Source organism: Jaculus jaculus, chromosome 9 (genome assembly GCF_020740685.1).
Source record: "Jaculus jaculus isolate mJacJac1 chromosome 9, mJacJac1.mat.Y.cur, whole genome shotgun sequence".
NCBI lineage: Eukaryota > Metazoa > Chordata > Mammalia > Rodentia > Dipodidae > Jaculus > Jaculus jaculus.
Window position 1 is genome coordinate 7,633,296 of NC_059110.1, and position 14,615 is coordinate 7,647,910.

Genomic DNA, 14,615 nt, shown 5'->3' on the forward strand with positions numbered 1-14,615 from the left:
TTGTGTGTTTGTTTTACAAGGTAGGGTCTCGCTCTAGCCCAGGCAGACTTAGAATTCACAATGTCGTCTCAAGGTGGTCTCAAACTCACAGAAATCCTCGTACCTCTGCCTCCCTAGTGCTGGGATTAAAGGTGTGTGCCACCACGCCCAGCAAAAACAGTTTTTTGACTGTATAGCATTGTTTCTTCTTAAGAGTAGGACTTGTACATGCCTGGCATTTCAGCATTTTACTTCAGATTCCAGCAGATCCCATCAAGCACCAGACCCTTAAAAGCAGAAGCACTTTATAGAGAATTTTGTTTCTTTCAAGTTAACATTTGTTGCAAATCTCCTTTAGTGATAACTGTGTTCTGATATAATTCGAAGTTTGTAATTAAGTTTCCTTACAACTATCTGTGGTTTACTCCCGCTTAAAGGAGCCCAAGGTACAAGCATGTAATAAGGGTATATTCCATCGCTGAGGTTCTGCTGTGCGCCATTGTAGCTCCAGATCTCTCTCAGCCGCAGGCTTCAGCTTCCCTGAACAGGTGCTTAGAAATCTAACAACCAGGCATGACGGTGCACACCTTTAATCCCAGCACTCAGGAAGCAGAGGCAGGATTGCCTTGAGTTGGAGGCCACCCTGGGACTATAGTGAATTCCAGGTCAGCCTGAGCTTAAGTGAGACCCCCACCTCGAGAAACCAAAAAAAAAAAAAGCAAGCAGTGAGGGAGGGAGGACATGATGTAGCTACCGCTCCCTATCACAAACCGAGTTCCATCTTCATGTTACATATACTTCCTGGGTGTGATGGTGCACGTCTTTAATCCCAGCACTCAGGAGGCAGAAGTAGGAGGAACGCTGTGAATTCTAGGCCATCGTGGAACAAGAGTAATTTACAGGTCAGTCTGGGCTAGAGACCATACTCGCCCCCAAAGAACAAAAAATTCATATAAGCAGTTGTTTTCTTAGCCAGTGTGTTGGTACATGTCTTTAATCCCAGAACTCAGGAGGACACTTGGGGTTAGAAGAGTAAGTTCCAAGTCAGCTTGGCTAGAATGAAACCCTGCTTCAAAGAAAAACAGAAAAGAAAAAATATTTTGGGCTAGGCACACTGGTGCATACCTTTAATCCCAGCATTTGGAAGACAACTAGAGATGGCCTAGTGGTTAAAGGCACTTGCTTACAAAGGCTGATGGCCTGGATTCGATTCTATGTAGATCTGTTGAATCTATGCTGTGGATGTATCACCAAAAAAAAAAAAAAAAAAAAAAAAGTTGCTCAACATGGTGGCTCGCACCTATCCCTGCACTTTGGAGACTGAGATAAGAGGATCTATGAATTCAAAGCCAGCCTGAGCTACAGAGTGAGTTCCAGGTCAGCCTGAGATAAAGAGACCCTGCCTCAAAAAAAAAAAAAAAAAAAAAAGTAAAACAGTGCTTGCTTTGGCAGCACATATACTAAAATTGGAATGATACAGAGATTAGTATGGCCACTGTGCAACAATGACAAATTCGTGAAGTGTTCCATATTTTAAAGAAGTTAAAGGGCTGGAGAGGTGGCTTAGTGGTTAAGGCGCTTGCTTGCAAAGTCAAAGGATCTCGGTTCAATTTTCCAGGACCCATGTAAGCCACATGCACAAGGGGCGCACACATCAGGAATTCATTTGCAGTGGCCAGAAGCCCTGGCACGTCCATTATCTTTCTCTCAAATTAAAAAAAAAATTTTTTTAAGTAAAACAAAAATTAAAAGAGGGCTGGCAATTTACTCAGTAATCGGTGTGCACCCACAGCAGCTGTGAAGCCCCGGCTAGGCTCACTCCCCTGCACCAAAAATTGGGCAGCTAATTACAGAACATGTGTCCTAACATGATCCTGGGTTCAACTCCTGACATTACAAAAAAAAAAGAGATGGCTTAGTGGTTAAGGTGCCGGCCTACAAAGCCTAAGGATCCAGGTTCCATTTCACAGAACCCACGTAAGCCAGATGCACATGGTGGTGCATGCATCTAGGGCCCTGGGCAATCTCTCTCTTATAAATACAAAAATATGTTTGAAAAATAAATGAAAAGTGAGGTTTAATCTCTTTATTCACTTTTTTTCTGTGTGTGTGGTTTGAGTATTTATTTATTTGAGAAACAGAGAGAGAGAAAGAGAGAGAATGGGCACACCAAGGCCTCCAACCACTGTAAGCTAACTCCAGATGCATGCACCACCTTGTGCAACTGGCTTATGTGGGTTCTAGGGAATCCACCTGGGTTCTTTGGCTTTGTAGGCAAGTGCCTTAACTACTAAGCCATCCCTCCAGCCATGAGTATTTTGTTTTTTTGAGGCAAGATCTCACTCTAGCATAAGCTCACCTTGAATTCATCACCTGAGCCTCCAGAGTGCTAGAATTAAAAGCGTGAACTGCCAGGCACAGTGGTGTAGCCCTTAATGCCAGCACTTGAGAGGCAGAGGTAGGAGGACTGCTGCGAGGTCAGCCTGAGCCTACAGAGCCAGTTACAGGTAAGCGTGTGCTACAGCAAGACCCTGCCTTTGGTGGGGAAGAGGGAGAGAAGATCCCGAGCCCCTTAGTGACCACTGTGGAACACATGATAGAACAAATGTGAAAGCCAAAACAGTGGCTGGTGTGCCCCCCCCCCCCAAGATCTGCATAATAGGAGGAAAGAAAAAAAAAGATGACATCAAAATATAAGACAGGGTGCTGGAGAGATGGCTTAGGGGTTAAGGCATTTGCCTGCAAAGCCAAAGGACCCTGGTTTTATTCTCCAGATCCCATGTAAGCCAGGTGCACAAGAGGACGCATGGGTCTGGAGTTCATTGCAGTGGCTAGAGGCACTGGCACACCCATTCTCTGTTTCTTTCTCATTCAAATAAATAAAAAAATAGAAGAGACACTAGCTGGAGATTCAGTGGAATGGGAAGGTAGTGTAGGGAGATTATGATCATGGTATATTATCAATATTAATAGAAGTTGTCAATGAAAGTTGGTTTTTTTTGGGGGGAGGTTTCCAGGTAGGGTCTCACTCTAGTCCAGGCTGATCTGGAATTTACTCTGTAGAGAGTCAGAGTGGCCTCAAACTCACAGTGATCCTCCTACCTCTGGCCTCCCGAGTGCTGGGATTAAAGTCACACGACACCATACCCGGCTCAATAAAAGTTCTGAAAAAAGCATGAGCAGCAACACTGGATTTATTTTAAGTGCTTACTTTTTATTATTTTTACTTATCTGAGATAGAGAGAGAGAAGAGTGAGGTAGAATGGGTGCACCAGGGCCTCTAGTCACTGAAAATGAACTCTAGACGCGTGTGCCACCATGTGCACCTGGCTTAGTGGGATTAGAGGATAGAACCAGAATCCTTAGGCTTTGTAGGAAAGCACCCTAATCGCTAAGCCATTTCTCCAGTCCAAGAAAAAAAAAAATTAATTATATTTTTACTTAATTAAGAGAAAGAGGCAAATAGAATGGTTATGCCAGGGCCTCTAGCCACTGCAAATGAACTCCAGATGCATGTGCTACCTTGTGCAACTTTATGTGGTCTTGAGGAATCAAACTTGGATCCTTTGGTTTTGCTGGCAAGTGCCTTAACTGCTAAGCCATCTCTCCAGTCCTTTTTTAATGTTTTATTTTGAGACAGGGTCTCAATGTAGCCCAGGATGACCTGGAACTCACGGAGTAGCCTCAGGCTGGCCTTGAATTTAGACCTGATCCTATCTTAGTCTCTCAATACTGGGATTAAAGGTGTGAACCACCACACATGGCTTGAATTTATTTTAATAGAAAAAAAAAATATAAACCATTCCTAAAACCAAGTGACCTATGAAAGTATTGCAAATACTTGGGAGGGAGGGAGAGAGAGAGATGGAGGGAGGGAGGGAGGGAGGGAGGGAGGGAGGGAAAGAAAAGAAAAAAGGAAGAAGGAAAGAAAGAGGGGAAGGAGGGAGGGAGGGAAGGAAGGAAGGAAGGAAGGAAGAACACCACAAATTGCTTTAACTATTAAGGGAAAGGAGCCAGGGTATTTTTTAGAGATGTATATACAATTACCTGAATGATTAAATGTAAGCTGAAAACTGTAAATATAACATGCCAAACACTAAAATATAAGCACTATCCAATGAAACAGTGTAAGAAAGCAGACAACTAAGGGAATCAGTGTCTCTGTATGCCCCTCTCTCTGCATGTAACCCAGGCTGGCTTTGAACTCTGCATCCTCCTACATGAATGACTCCACTTCTGGATTAAAGGTATGGCCCACATGCCCAGTTAGTGAATAATTAATTCTCCCTCAAAATTAAAACAGAAATATGGTAAAGGGTGGAAAAAATGCCACACACATGCACACTTAAAAACCAAAGCCCAGTCTATTACATACTGATTAAGCATCACCTACGGCCCAGGTTGAATTCCCCAGTACCAACATAAAGCCAAATACCCGAAGTGGCACACATATGAGTTTGTTTACAGTGTCAAGAGGCTCTGGTGCACTCACCCTTCCCTCCCTTCTCCTTTTGCAAATAAATAAATGGATTTCAAGAACAAGTAATGACTAATTGGTATAATGAAAATACTATGTATCCATTAAAGCTGCAGTAATCTAGATGTACTAAAAATGACCTAGAGATATGGCTGGCAGACATAAAATCTGCTGCTTGTACATACACATTATCCTTTTTTTGTTTTGTTTTGTTTTTGAGGCAGGGTCTTGCTCTAACCCAGGCCAACCTGCAATTAACTATGTAGTCTCAGGGTGGCCTTGATCTTAGGGCGGTCCTACCTCTGCCTCTCAAATGCTAGGATTAAAGGCATGCACCACCACACCCAGCTCACATTATCTTGATGATGCCCAATGTCTTAAACATGGGGCTGTCGATGTCATACTCGTGACATTTTCATCTCCACCTTTCTCCAGGGTTTCAATTGTATACATGAGCTTGTGGTAAAAGTTTAATAACAAGAAAAAAAGACCCAAAACCTCAGTCACTGCTACCTAGGTGGCAAAGAAAGATGCTGGCTAAGTTTGAGCACGTTAGTAATACATTTTATGAATTGCTTCTCAGCCTGCAAACATATACTTAAGGCCACTTCTAGTGTGATCTTAAAATGCATAAAATAAACACAAAATATTTATTTTGGGCACAATAAGCTACTTTTAAACATGTTTGGTTACTTACCCTCTAAAACCTGTAGTGAGAATTATAGCAAACATGTTCCTGGAGTCATAAAATCCCTTCTTCAACCCACCCTCTGCCCCACAATCAGTTCCCTAAAGCATAAACGTACAAGATACTTACAATTGATTTGAATGATTAAGAGAGAACTTAAGTCACCCTTGTTAAAACTGCCTTACACGTTGGGACAAGCTGGAACATTTATCTTCCACTCATCTCAGACTCCATAATCACCAAGCGAAAATTCAAATTGGTGACATAGAATGATCTGACGAAAAAAATTCACCTCCAGGATTGGATGGAAGCATGAAGAAATCAATGCCTCTTTTATCTAAATGATCAAATGAATTTGCTAGAAATGATCACTATATACCTTTTTTCAATTCATAAAATACCTCACTTGGGCAAGCCCACAGTTCCAACACATTATTTCCCCAATCTTCTGGCAGGCACCTTGTGAGACTGTCCCACATTAACTTCTACTGTCATATCCTGCGACCAAATGTCAAGTCTCCTTGTCTTTTAAACCAGCTGGAATAAAATCTTTTAAAATGAGGCAGCCTCTTCCTTCACTTTGAAGAGCACAGAACAAGTTTTCCAAAATGTATCTGCTCTCCACAGTCCCCCCAAATTAAAATGTCAAGAGTACAACAAAATCAGTCTTCCTTGAACTTAAAAAAAAAAAAAAACAACTATTTCAAGGCACATTTAATTTAATACCAGAGTGCAATACAAAACGCCCAAATACAATGAAGGAACACATTCCCCCATTAACACCAACAACAATGTTCTTTTTAACATGTGCCTGTTGAATAGGATGAGAGTTTACTGAGTCTCATCACAGCCAGTATCCTTATACAGTCTAGTTGTGAAATGAATGTTCATAATGCTTCAAAACAGTTTAAACCTCAAGTTTGAGACCAAACCTTCATGTTTGTACATTCCTCAAGTAAGATTGTCTACAGTTTCCGCGACCATTGAAAGAACAAACCATTGATTAGAACCACATTGCTTTAAGACTCTATTATGTAATATAGAGCCCAAAACTAATTGGTTAAGTATATGTACTAATTGTACTGGCATCTATTATTTGATTTTCTCTTGACTATTAAAAGTTGGTACTTAGCACGTAAACCCTTTAAAGGCAAATATCACCTTATTTGAGTTTTGACCCAGGTTGTTCAGCAATCATGAAGTCCACAGTCTTATTGGCAAAACTGATATACAGTGTCTCTAAGTCACTATGCTCAAGGTTAAGAGAGCGATGCATATTCCGTTTGTACATTTTACTGGAATTTTACATGTTCAATTCATGATTTAAAACCTCTAGGTTTTCAATCCTCCAAACTGTCTGAAGACACAGTGTGCCACAGACTTAAGACTTCTGCTTCTCCCTCTATTTTCTTCAAACAGAAACATTTCTCAAGTGTCTACATGTTCTAGAAGGGGGATTTTTCGGAGGTGGCCTCTTCTTCGGAATAGTCCGACGACATCAGGCCTCTGAAGCAAGGGGAAGGGGAAGATAAAAAAGCTGAAACACAAGGTTCATCTGGTAAGTTTTACATTAACCATTACAAGCTGGACAGTGTAAGAATGTGGCTTTTTGGCTCAAAAAGTCTGAGTCTTGGTGTGGAAACGAGTACTTGGCTGTCCCACCATAGCTTTCTCGAGGTGGGACTGTCAGGGAAGTCTTGACTGGGGAGTATGATTTGTTTACCTATCAGGCGTAAACTTCCAGGCACTCAGTTCATTTTGGGCTTGTTCCAGTTTGTCTTTAGTCTGTTCCAGTTCACCTTTCATTTTGAGGAAAAACAAGTTGATCGCTGGGTCTACCATTGTTGATCTCAGTTGGGCAACACTCGGCTGCTGGACTTGCTTGAGATACTGGATTTGAGTCTGTGCAAAGCAAAAAAAAATAAATCAATTACAAAGGATCATGTAAGTAAGAAAATAGGCAAATTCCCTCATTCACAGCTCACCAGAGCTTACTTAGTAAGCCCCCAAGCCATGTTCTCTTTGGTTTTAACATTCTTCCTAAGGGTATTGGAGAGTGGCTCAGTGGTAGGTAGCATTTGAAAGCAAAGCCCTTAACTGGGTTCTGTCCTCACTACCTGTATCTACACTAAAGGAGAAAAAACAAAAAAGCTGCTGGGCATGGCAGCACAAGTCTTTATTTACAGCACTTGAGGGGTGGTAACAGAAGTACAAGGCCAGGCAAGAAGATGGCCTTGAGGACGCCAGCCTGACACTACATACATAAAGAATTCCAGGTAAGCCTGGGCTAAAGCAAGACCCTACTTCAAGGAGGGGAAAAAAAATCATCCTGAGCTAGAGAGAGACCCTACCTTGGAAAACTAAAAAAGAGTATAAAAGCCACCTAGGGATTGAGACTCAATTCCCCAGTACCAACATAACCCAGATGCACAAGGTGGCACATGCATCTATACAGTTCACTTGCAGTGGTTGGAGGCCCTAGTGTGCCCATTCTCTCTGCCTCCCCCCCCCAATAAATAATAAATAATTAAAAAAAAAAAAGAAAAAAAGTATAAATTAAATCTGGGTAAAGGGGCACATGCCAGCACTGAAGAGGAAGAAACAGAAGATGCGGAGTCCAAGGCCAGCATGGACGACAAAGCATGATCCTGGGTAACACAAAACACAATACAACAAAAGTCCTCAGGGGCCGAGGATGCAGCAGTAGAGTATTTGCCTAGTAAGTGCAAAGCCCTATCTCGATATGATCCCTAGCACCACGAAAATTAATAATACTACTATTAACAAAGTAAGCTGGGCATGGTGGCACATGTCTTTGATCCCAGCACTAGGGAGGCTGCCATTTGTTCAAGGCCACCCTGAGACTACATCGTGAATTCCAGAACAGCCTGTACTAGAGAGAAACCCTACCTTGAAAAACAAAAACAAAAACAAACAAACAAACAAAAGATTTAAAAATAACTGCTTGGCAAGGTGTGGTGGCAGAACTAGGAGGACTGCTTTAAATTTAAGGCAAGCCTGGGACTACAGTGAGTTCCAGGTCAGCCTGAGCTAGGGCAACACCCTACCTTGAAAAAAAACAAGGTAACAAAAAACTGTTTGATAAGGTTATTAAATTTATCTTAGTATGCAACCAAAGCCGTATTTAAAAAAAAAAATCTTGTCATTATTAAACATGCTGACATCCCTTGGAAACAGGCCAAGTTTCAATAATTAAGAAGAGGTGGTAGAGCGTTAGCTTACTTCTAAAGAACTTATCTAAACATTTTTTGTCTATGGAAATTGTTCTACATAAAATTATCCTAAAAAATACTAGACTATGCAAAAGTATAATTTAAAACAGTACACATTCATCTTTTTCCTTCTGAGTAGATCTGAAGCACAGAACCATAAAGCTATGTGGAAACTGATCTTGTCAGTCCAAACTACTTGTTTTTGAGAGATAAAGCAAGGAAGCTGAATTTTAGCTCTCGGGATTCCAGACTAGGAGGCCAGAGCTTCTTTCACCACAGCAAAACCTTTACTTACATACGAAACATGCAGTTCCAACTTCAGTTGTACTACTTACTAGTATGTTAATTATACATTTCTAAAACATGGAAGTTATTAGCATAAAATTCACCACTGTTTTCATATTCAAGGTAGAAACTACAGCAAGGGTAGGGTCTATGCTATCCCAAGGATTAAATAGTAAGTTTTAATTTTCTACTATATGTTTTGTAGAAGGCAAAAATATACTATGTGGATTGGGAATATACTTATGATTTTAACCTGGGGAGATGCTTAGTGGTTAACTTGCTTACAAAAGCCTGCCAGTCCATTAATTCCCCAGAACCCATGTAAACCCAGACTCACAAAGTGGTGCATGTGTCTGGATTTCGAATGGAATGGCATGAGGCCTTAGCACACCCATTCACTACTCTCTCAAAAAACAAAACAAAACAAAACAACAAAAAAAAGCTAGGCATGGTGGTACATGCCTTTAATCCCAGCATCCAGGAGGCAGAGGTAGGATCTCTGTGAGTTCAAGGACCCCCTGAGTCTACACAGTGAATTCCAGGTCAGCCTGGGTTAGAATGAGACCCTACCTCAAAAAAACAAAAAACAAAAAAAAATTTAAAAATAAGGGGCTATAGAGATGGCTTAGCAGTTAAGGTGTTTGCCTGTAAAGCCAAAGGACCTCGATTCTATTCCACGGGACCCACAAGGTGGCACATGTGTCTGGAGTTCATCTGCAGTGGCTGAAGGCCCTGTTGCACCCATTCTCTGTGTGTGTCTGCCTCTTTCCCTCTCTTGTTCTTAAGTAAATAAATAATAAAATTTTAAAATAAAAATAAGGGGCCAGGTGTGTTCATGCATGCCATTGATCCCAGCACTGGGGAGGCAGAGAGGTAAGAGTATTGATCACTGTGAATTTGAGACCAGCCTGGGACTACAGAGTGAATTCCATGACATCCTGGGCTAGAGTGAGACCCTACTTCACAAAAATCAAAAAGCAAAACAACTGGGCTGGAGAGATGGCTTGGTGGTTAAGGCGCTTGCCTACAAAGCTAAAGGACCCAGGTTCGACTCCCCAGGACTCAAGTAAGCCAGATGCACAAGGAATTCATTTGCAATGGCTGGAGGCCCTGGCATACCCAGTAGCTCTCTCTCTACCTGCCTATTTCTGTATTTCTCTCTCAAATAAAGATAAAATATAGAACCTAAAATACAATAAAAGAATCTGTTTTACACACAACAGTATACTTGTTTATTCAAGACTAGCTAAGGCCATTTACACAAGAATAAAGCACAATTGGCTGCATGTATCGTGTCCCCATCACGAATTAAAAGTCTCCCTAACACTGACTCAGATTCAGTCCCCATAGTAAGTCCCTGGGATGAGGCAAATATGACTAGAATAAATTCGCTTTGCTAGGGAACAGAATACTGACAGAACTAGCTTAAAACTTAGATTTACCGTTAATTAAGGGGTTGTGCTGAGTGGGACTGCTTCCCTAGTATATATATGGCAAGTTCTGTTTCCATCCCAAATATGTATCTCTCATACAAATTCACACCCCCTAAACAATAATAACTAGACAAGAGAAGGCTGGAGAAATTTCTCGGTGGTTAAGGTGCTTTCCTGCAAAAGCCAGCAACCTGGGTTCAATTCCCCAGTACCCATGTCAAGCCAGATACACAAAGTGGTGCATGCATCTGGAGTTTGTCTGCAGTGGCTGGAGGTCCTGGCATGCCCATTCTCTCTCTCTCTGCTTGCAAATAAATAAATATATTTTTTAAAACCCATGGAAGAACAATAGTTATTTCTGTTGCTAATTTAAACTTAATTAAATTGACTATATAAATGTAATATAGGATATACTTGGCAAAGACTAAAAGTAGACAAAGAAATAAAAATATGTAATTTAAGCTCCAAGATCTGGGTGTGGCAGTGTGTGCCTTTAATCCCAGCACTTGGGAGGCCAAGGTAGGAGGACTGCTGTGAGTTTGAGGCCAGCCTGAGACTACATAGTGAATTCCAGGTCAGCCTGGGCAAGAGAGAGACCCTACCTCAAAAAACAAAACAAAAACAAAATCCTCAAAAAGACAAGGCACTATATAAGACAAACATAAGATCTACAAGGAACAGACTCAGGTTCTGGGAAGATGGCTCAGTGGCTAAAGGTGCTTGCTTGCAAAATCTGCCAAGCCCCCAGTTCAAAGCTAGATGTACAAAGTGGTGGATGCATGGGCATGGAGTTCATCTGCAGCAGCAAAAAGGCCATGGCACACCCATATTCTCTCTAAATAAATGGAGGGATGAATTAATGAATGCATATTTTGGAGACAGGACAGCAGTCAGTAGGAGGATGGTCAATCCAGGGCTATAGAGTGAGTTCCAGGTCCGCCTGGGGTACAATGAGGCCCTGCCTCAGGGAAAACAAACGAAAAATCCAGAAACACCCAGAATGGACACCTGAAGACAAGTTATTCTTCTACTTCCTTCAAAATGGCTCATTCTAAGCACCCTCAATCATTTTTCTTTTAAATATTTTATTTATTGACTTATTTGAGAGGGGAAACAGAAAACGGACACACCAGGACCTCCAGCCACTGCAAACAAACTCCAGACACATGAACCATGGTCCTGAGGCTTCCCAGGCAAGCACCTTAACCACTAAGCCATCTCTCCAGCCCAAAGTACCTTCAATCTTATATAACAGCTGTTACCAAGCCTTAACCATGCCCCCATTATTATCACCTCCTCAAATCATTTCAGTTTGTTTTTAACCAACCCTCAACAGAAGCAGGTGGTCTACTGACTCCTAACTGACAAATCCAACAATTTAAAATTCCCATTTCACTGAAATTTACATTTGCCTCTGACACTATTACTTTCTTTTCCTTGGTTAGAAGACTGTATTTCCTTGATTTACCTAACATTACACTGTGCTGTTCTTTTTATTTAAATTCTTCTCTTTTATAGCAGCTTCAGACATGAAAGACGAACCTGAAACCCACCTACGATTCCTCCTTAAATTCCTTCCCCAATAATAACCAACTGACAAAGTCATATCTTAAAAAAAAAAAAAAAAACTATGCTCTCCCTCCCAACCACCAATGTTTTTATTTTATTTATGTGTGCACACATGACCTCACCACTGCAAATGAACACCAGATGTTGAGCTGCTTTTTGCACCTGGCTTCTGAACCTGGGCCTTCAGGTTTTGTAAGCAAGCATTTTTAACCACTGAACAATCTTCCCAGCTCAAGGCTATTTTAAAAGCATCCCAATTTATTTTTATTTTATTTATTTGAGAGAGAAAGAGAAAGAGAGAATGGGCATGCACAGGGGTCTTCCAGCCACTGTAATGAAACTCCAGAGGCATGCACCACCTTGTGCATCTGACTTACATGGGTCCTGAGGAAATCAAACGGGGGTTCTTTGGCTACACAGGCAAATGACTGAACCACTTAGCCATTCTCTCCAGCCCACAATTTGTTTTCTTAATCCAGTCCTAGTCTCAAGTCTACCTTTGAGGCACAAGCCAAAGCCACCTGCCTAAGATGTCATCTTATCAATCACATTTTCTCTTAATCTTATCAATCACATACATCTGTCTCTTAAAAATTAGCCAGCTTAGCTGGGCGTTGTGGCGCACACCTTTAATCCCAGAACTTGGGAGGCAGAGGTAGGAGGATCGCGTGAGTTCGAGGCCACCCTGAGACTCCATAGTGAATCCCAGGTCAGCCTGGGCTAAGTGAGACCCTACCTTGAAAAAACAAAAACAAAACAAAACAAAAATCCAGCTCAGGCTGGAGGGATGGCTTAGCGGTTAAGGCATTTGCCTGCAAAGCCAAAGGACAAAGGTTCGATTCCCTAGGACACCCGTTAGCCAGATGCACAAGGGGGCACATACATCTGGAGTTTGTCTGCAGAGGCTGGAGGCCCTGGTGCGCCCATTCTCTTTCTCTCAAACCCTCCCTCCTTCCCCCGTCAATTAAATAAATAAATAAAAATAAATTTTAAAAAATCCAGTTGGACTGGAGAGATGGTCTAGTGCTTAAGGCACTTGCTTTTGTAGCCTAACAGCCCAGGTTTGATTCCCTAGATCCCACATGCACAGGCACATACATCTGGAGTTCACCTGCACTGGCTAAAGGCCCTGGTGTGCCCATTCTCTCTCCCCTCTCTAATAAAAATATTTTAAATACTTTTTATTTTTATTAATGTATTTGAGAAGCAGAAAGAGAGAGACAGAGAGAATTGGCATGCCAGGGCCTCCAGCCACTGCAAATGAATTCCAGATGCATGTGCCACCTGGTGCATCTGGCTTATGTGGGTCCTTTGGCTTTTTGCAGGCAAGGCCTTAATTGCTAAGCCATCTATCTCTTCAGCCCTAAAAATAAAATATATTTAAAAAAACTCTCAGCCAGGGGTGGTGGTGCACACCTTTAATCCCAGCACTTGGGAGGCAGAGGTGGAAGGATCACTGTGAGCTCGAGGTCAGCCTGAGACTATATAGTAAATTCCAGGTCAGCCTGAGCTAGAGTGAGACCCTACCTCAAAAAGACAAGACACTTCAGTGACACAACACAGTCAGAATCTATTTATACTATTCTAGTGTTAGCATATTTAGTATAAAAGAGAAATTTGGGGTCCAGGGAGAAGACTGAGAGGTTAAAGGCACTGCTTATAAAGCCTACCAGCCCTGGTTCAATTCCCCAGTACCCATGTAAAACCATACACAAAGTAGCACACGCATCTGGAATTCGTTTACAGTAGCAACAGGCCCTGGCATGCTCATTCATCCCTATTCTCTATCTAAAAAGGGAAATCTGCTAAGCAGTAGTAATCATGGAGGAGAAATGTGTTAGTAGCAGTCAGAATCCACACAAAACTGGTAGAACCTAAAGGAGAAAACCTGATGACAAGGTCAAGGAAATGACATAGGTAACTCTTTCATTTCCTTAATTTCATAACAAAGAGATAGCATCTTGGGAGAACCAGAGAGGGAACAGACTTTTAATTTCTGAACAGACCTAAAGAACTAGTGTGAGAAGAAATATGATTGTGCCTATATACATTTACGGTCTCTGGCAACCAAAATAATGTCTTCCACATCATAAGATTTTTACCAAACATGTAGCAAATGAATGGAGAGTAAACAGTTGAAGAAAGATTCAAATTCTCAAACTAGAAATGAGGACAGGACTGCCACTAATTTTTTGGTAATATTTATAATACACACACTAAGAAAATAAAGGACTGTCACAGCATACACACCTTAACCTTAATATGCATTTGCATTTGCCATTATACATGCATGCAATATTTAAAAATAACATATAGCAATATGGGCCTCTCAACTAAGAACTGTACAAATGTGAGATACTTACAGTACACTCTTGCATCTCTTGCTCCTTGGTTGCTAGCCGCATTACCAGGATGTTCTCCCTGCGTGCAGACTCTTGCTGTTGTTGCTTTAGTTTTTCTTCAGACTCCCTTAGACCAGTGACATCATTTGCTAATTAAAAAAGAAATCCAAAACATTAAGAATCTAATTTCAAAACCAAGTAACTCTTACACTTTAATATGCTCCACCATGGCACAGGCATATAGTATTTTATATTTACAAAAATCCCAATAGTGGCTGGGCATGGTGGCATGTACCTTTAAATCCCAGCACTTGGGAGGGAGGAGGATCACCTTGAGTTCAAGGCAACCCTGAGACTACATAGTGAATTCCAGGTCAGCCTGGGCTAGAGTGAGATCCTACCTCAAAAAATACACACACACACACACCCCACACACACACACACGCATGCACACAAAAGGCCAGGCATGTTGGTGCCTGTTAATACCACCACTCAGTAGGTAGAGGTAGGAGGATTACTGTGAATTCAAGTCCACCTTGAGATTACAGTCAATTCCAGTGCAGCCAGGGGTAGAGAGAGATCTTACCTCAACCCCCCACCCCAACCCTG

General features: G+C 41.6%; 1 protein-coding gene and 1 pseudogene across 3 annotated transcripts in view; one reads left to right on the plus strand and one right to left on the minus strand.

Annotated features, from left to right (window-relative positions):
* The window catches only part of LOC101595003 (WT1 associated protein), a 34,925-nt gene that overhangs the window by 5,150 nt on the left and 15,160 nt on the right, over positions 1–14,615 (minus strand). For 2 of the 3 annotated variants that reach the window (XM_045158614.1, XM_045158613.1), the window contains exons 5-6: positions 14,028–14,155; positions 6,868–7,046 (exon numbers count right to left, since the gene is read on the minus strand). In XM_045158614.1, the coding sequence (XP_045014549.1) occupies positions 6,868–7,046; positions 14,028–14,155 (307 nt within the window). Of the gene's footprint in view, positions 1–5,845; positions 7,047–14,027; positions 14,156–14,615 lie in introns of those variants that run through there. The other variant, XM_045158615.1, reaches the window with a different exon arrangement.
* Positions 1,416–1,515, plus strand: LOC123463796 (annotated as a pseudogene).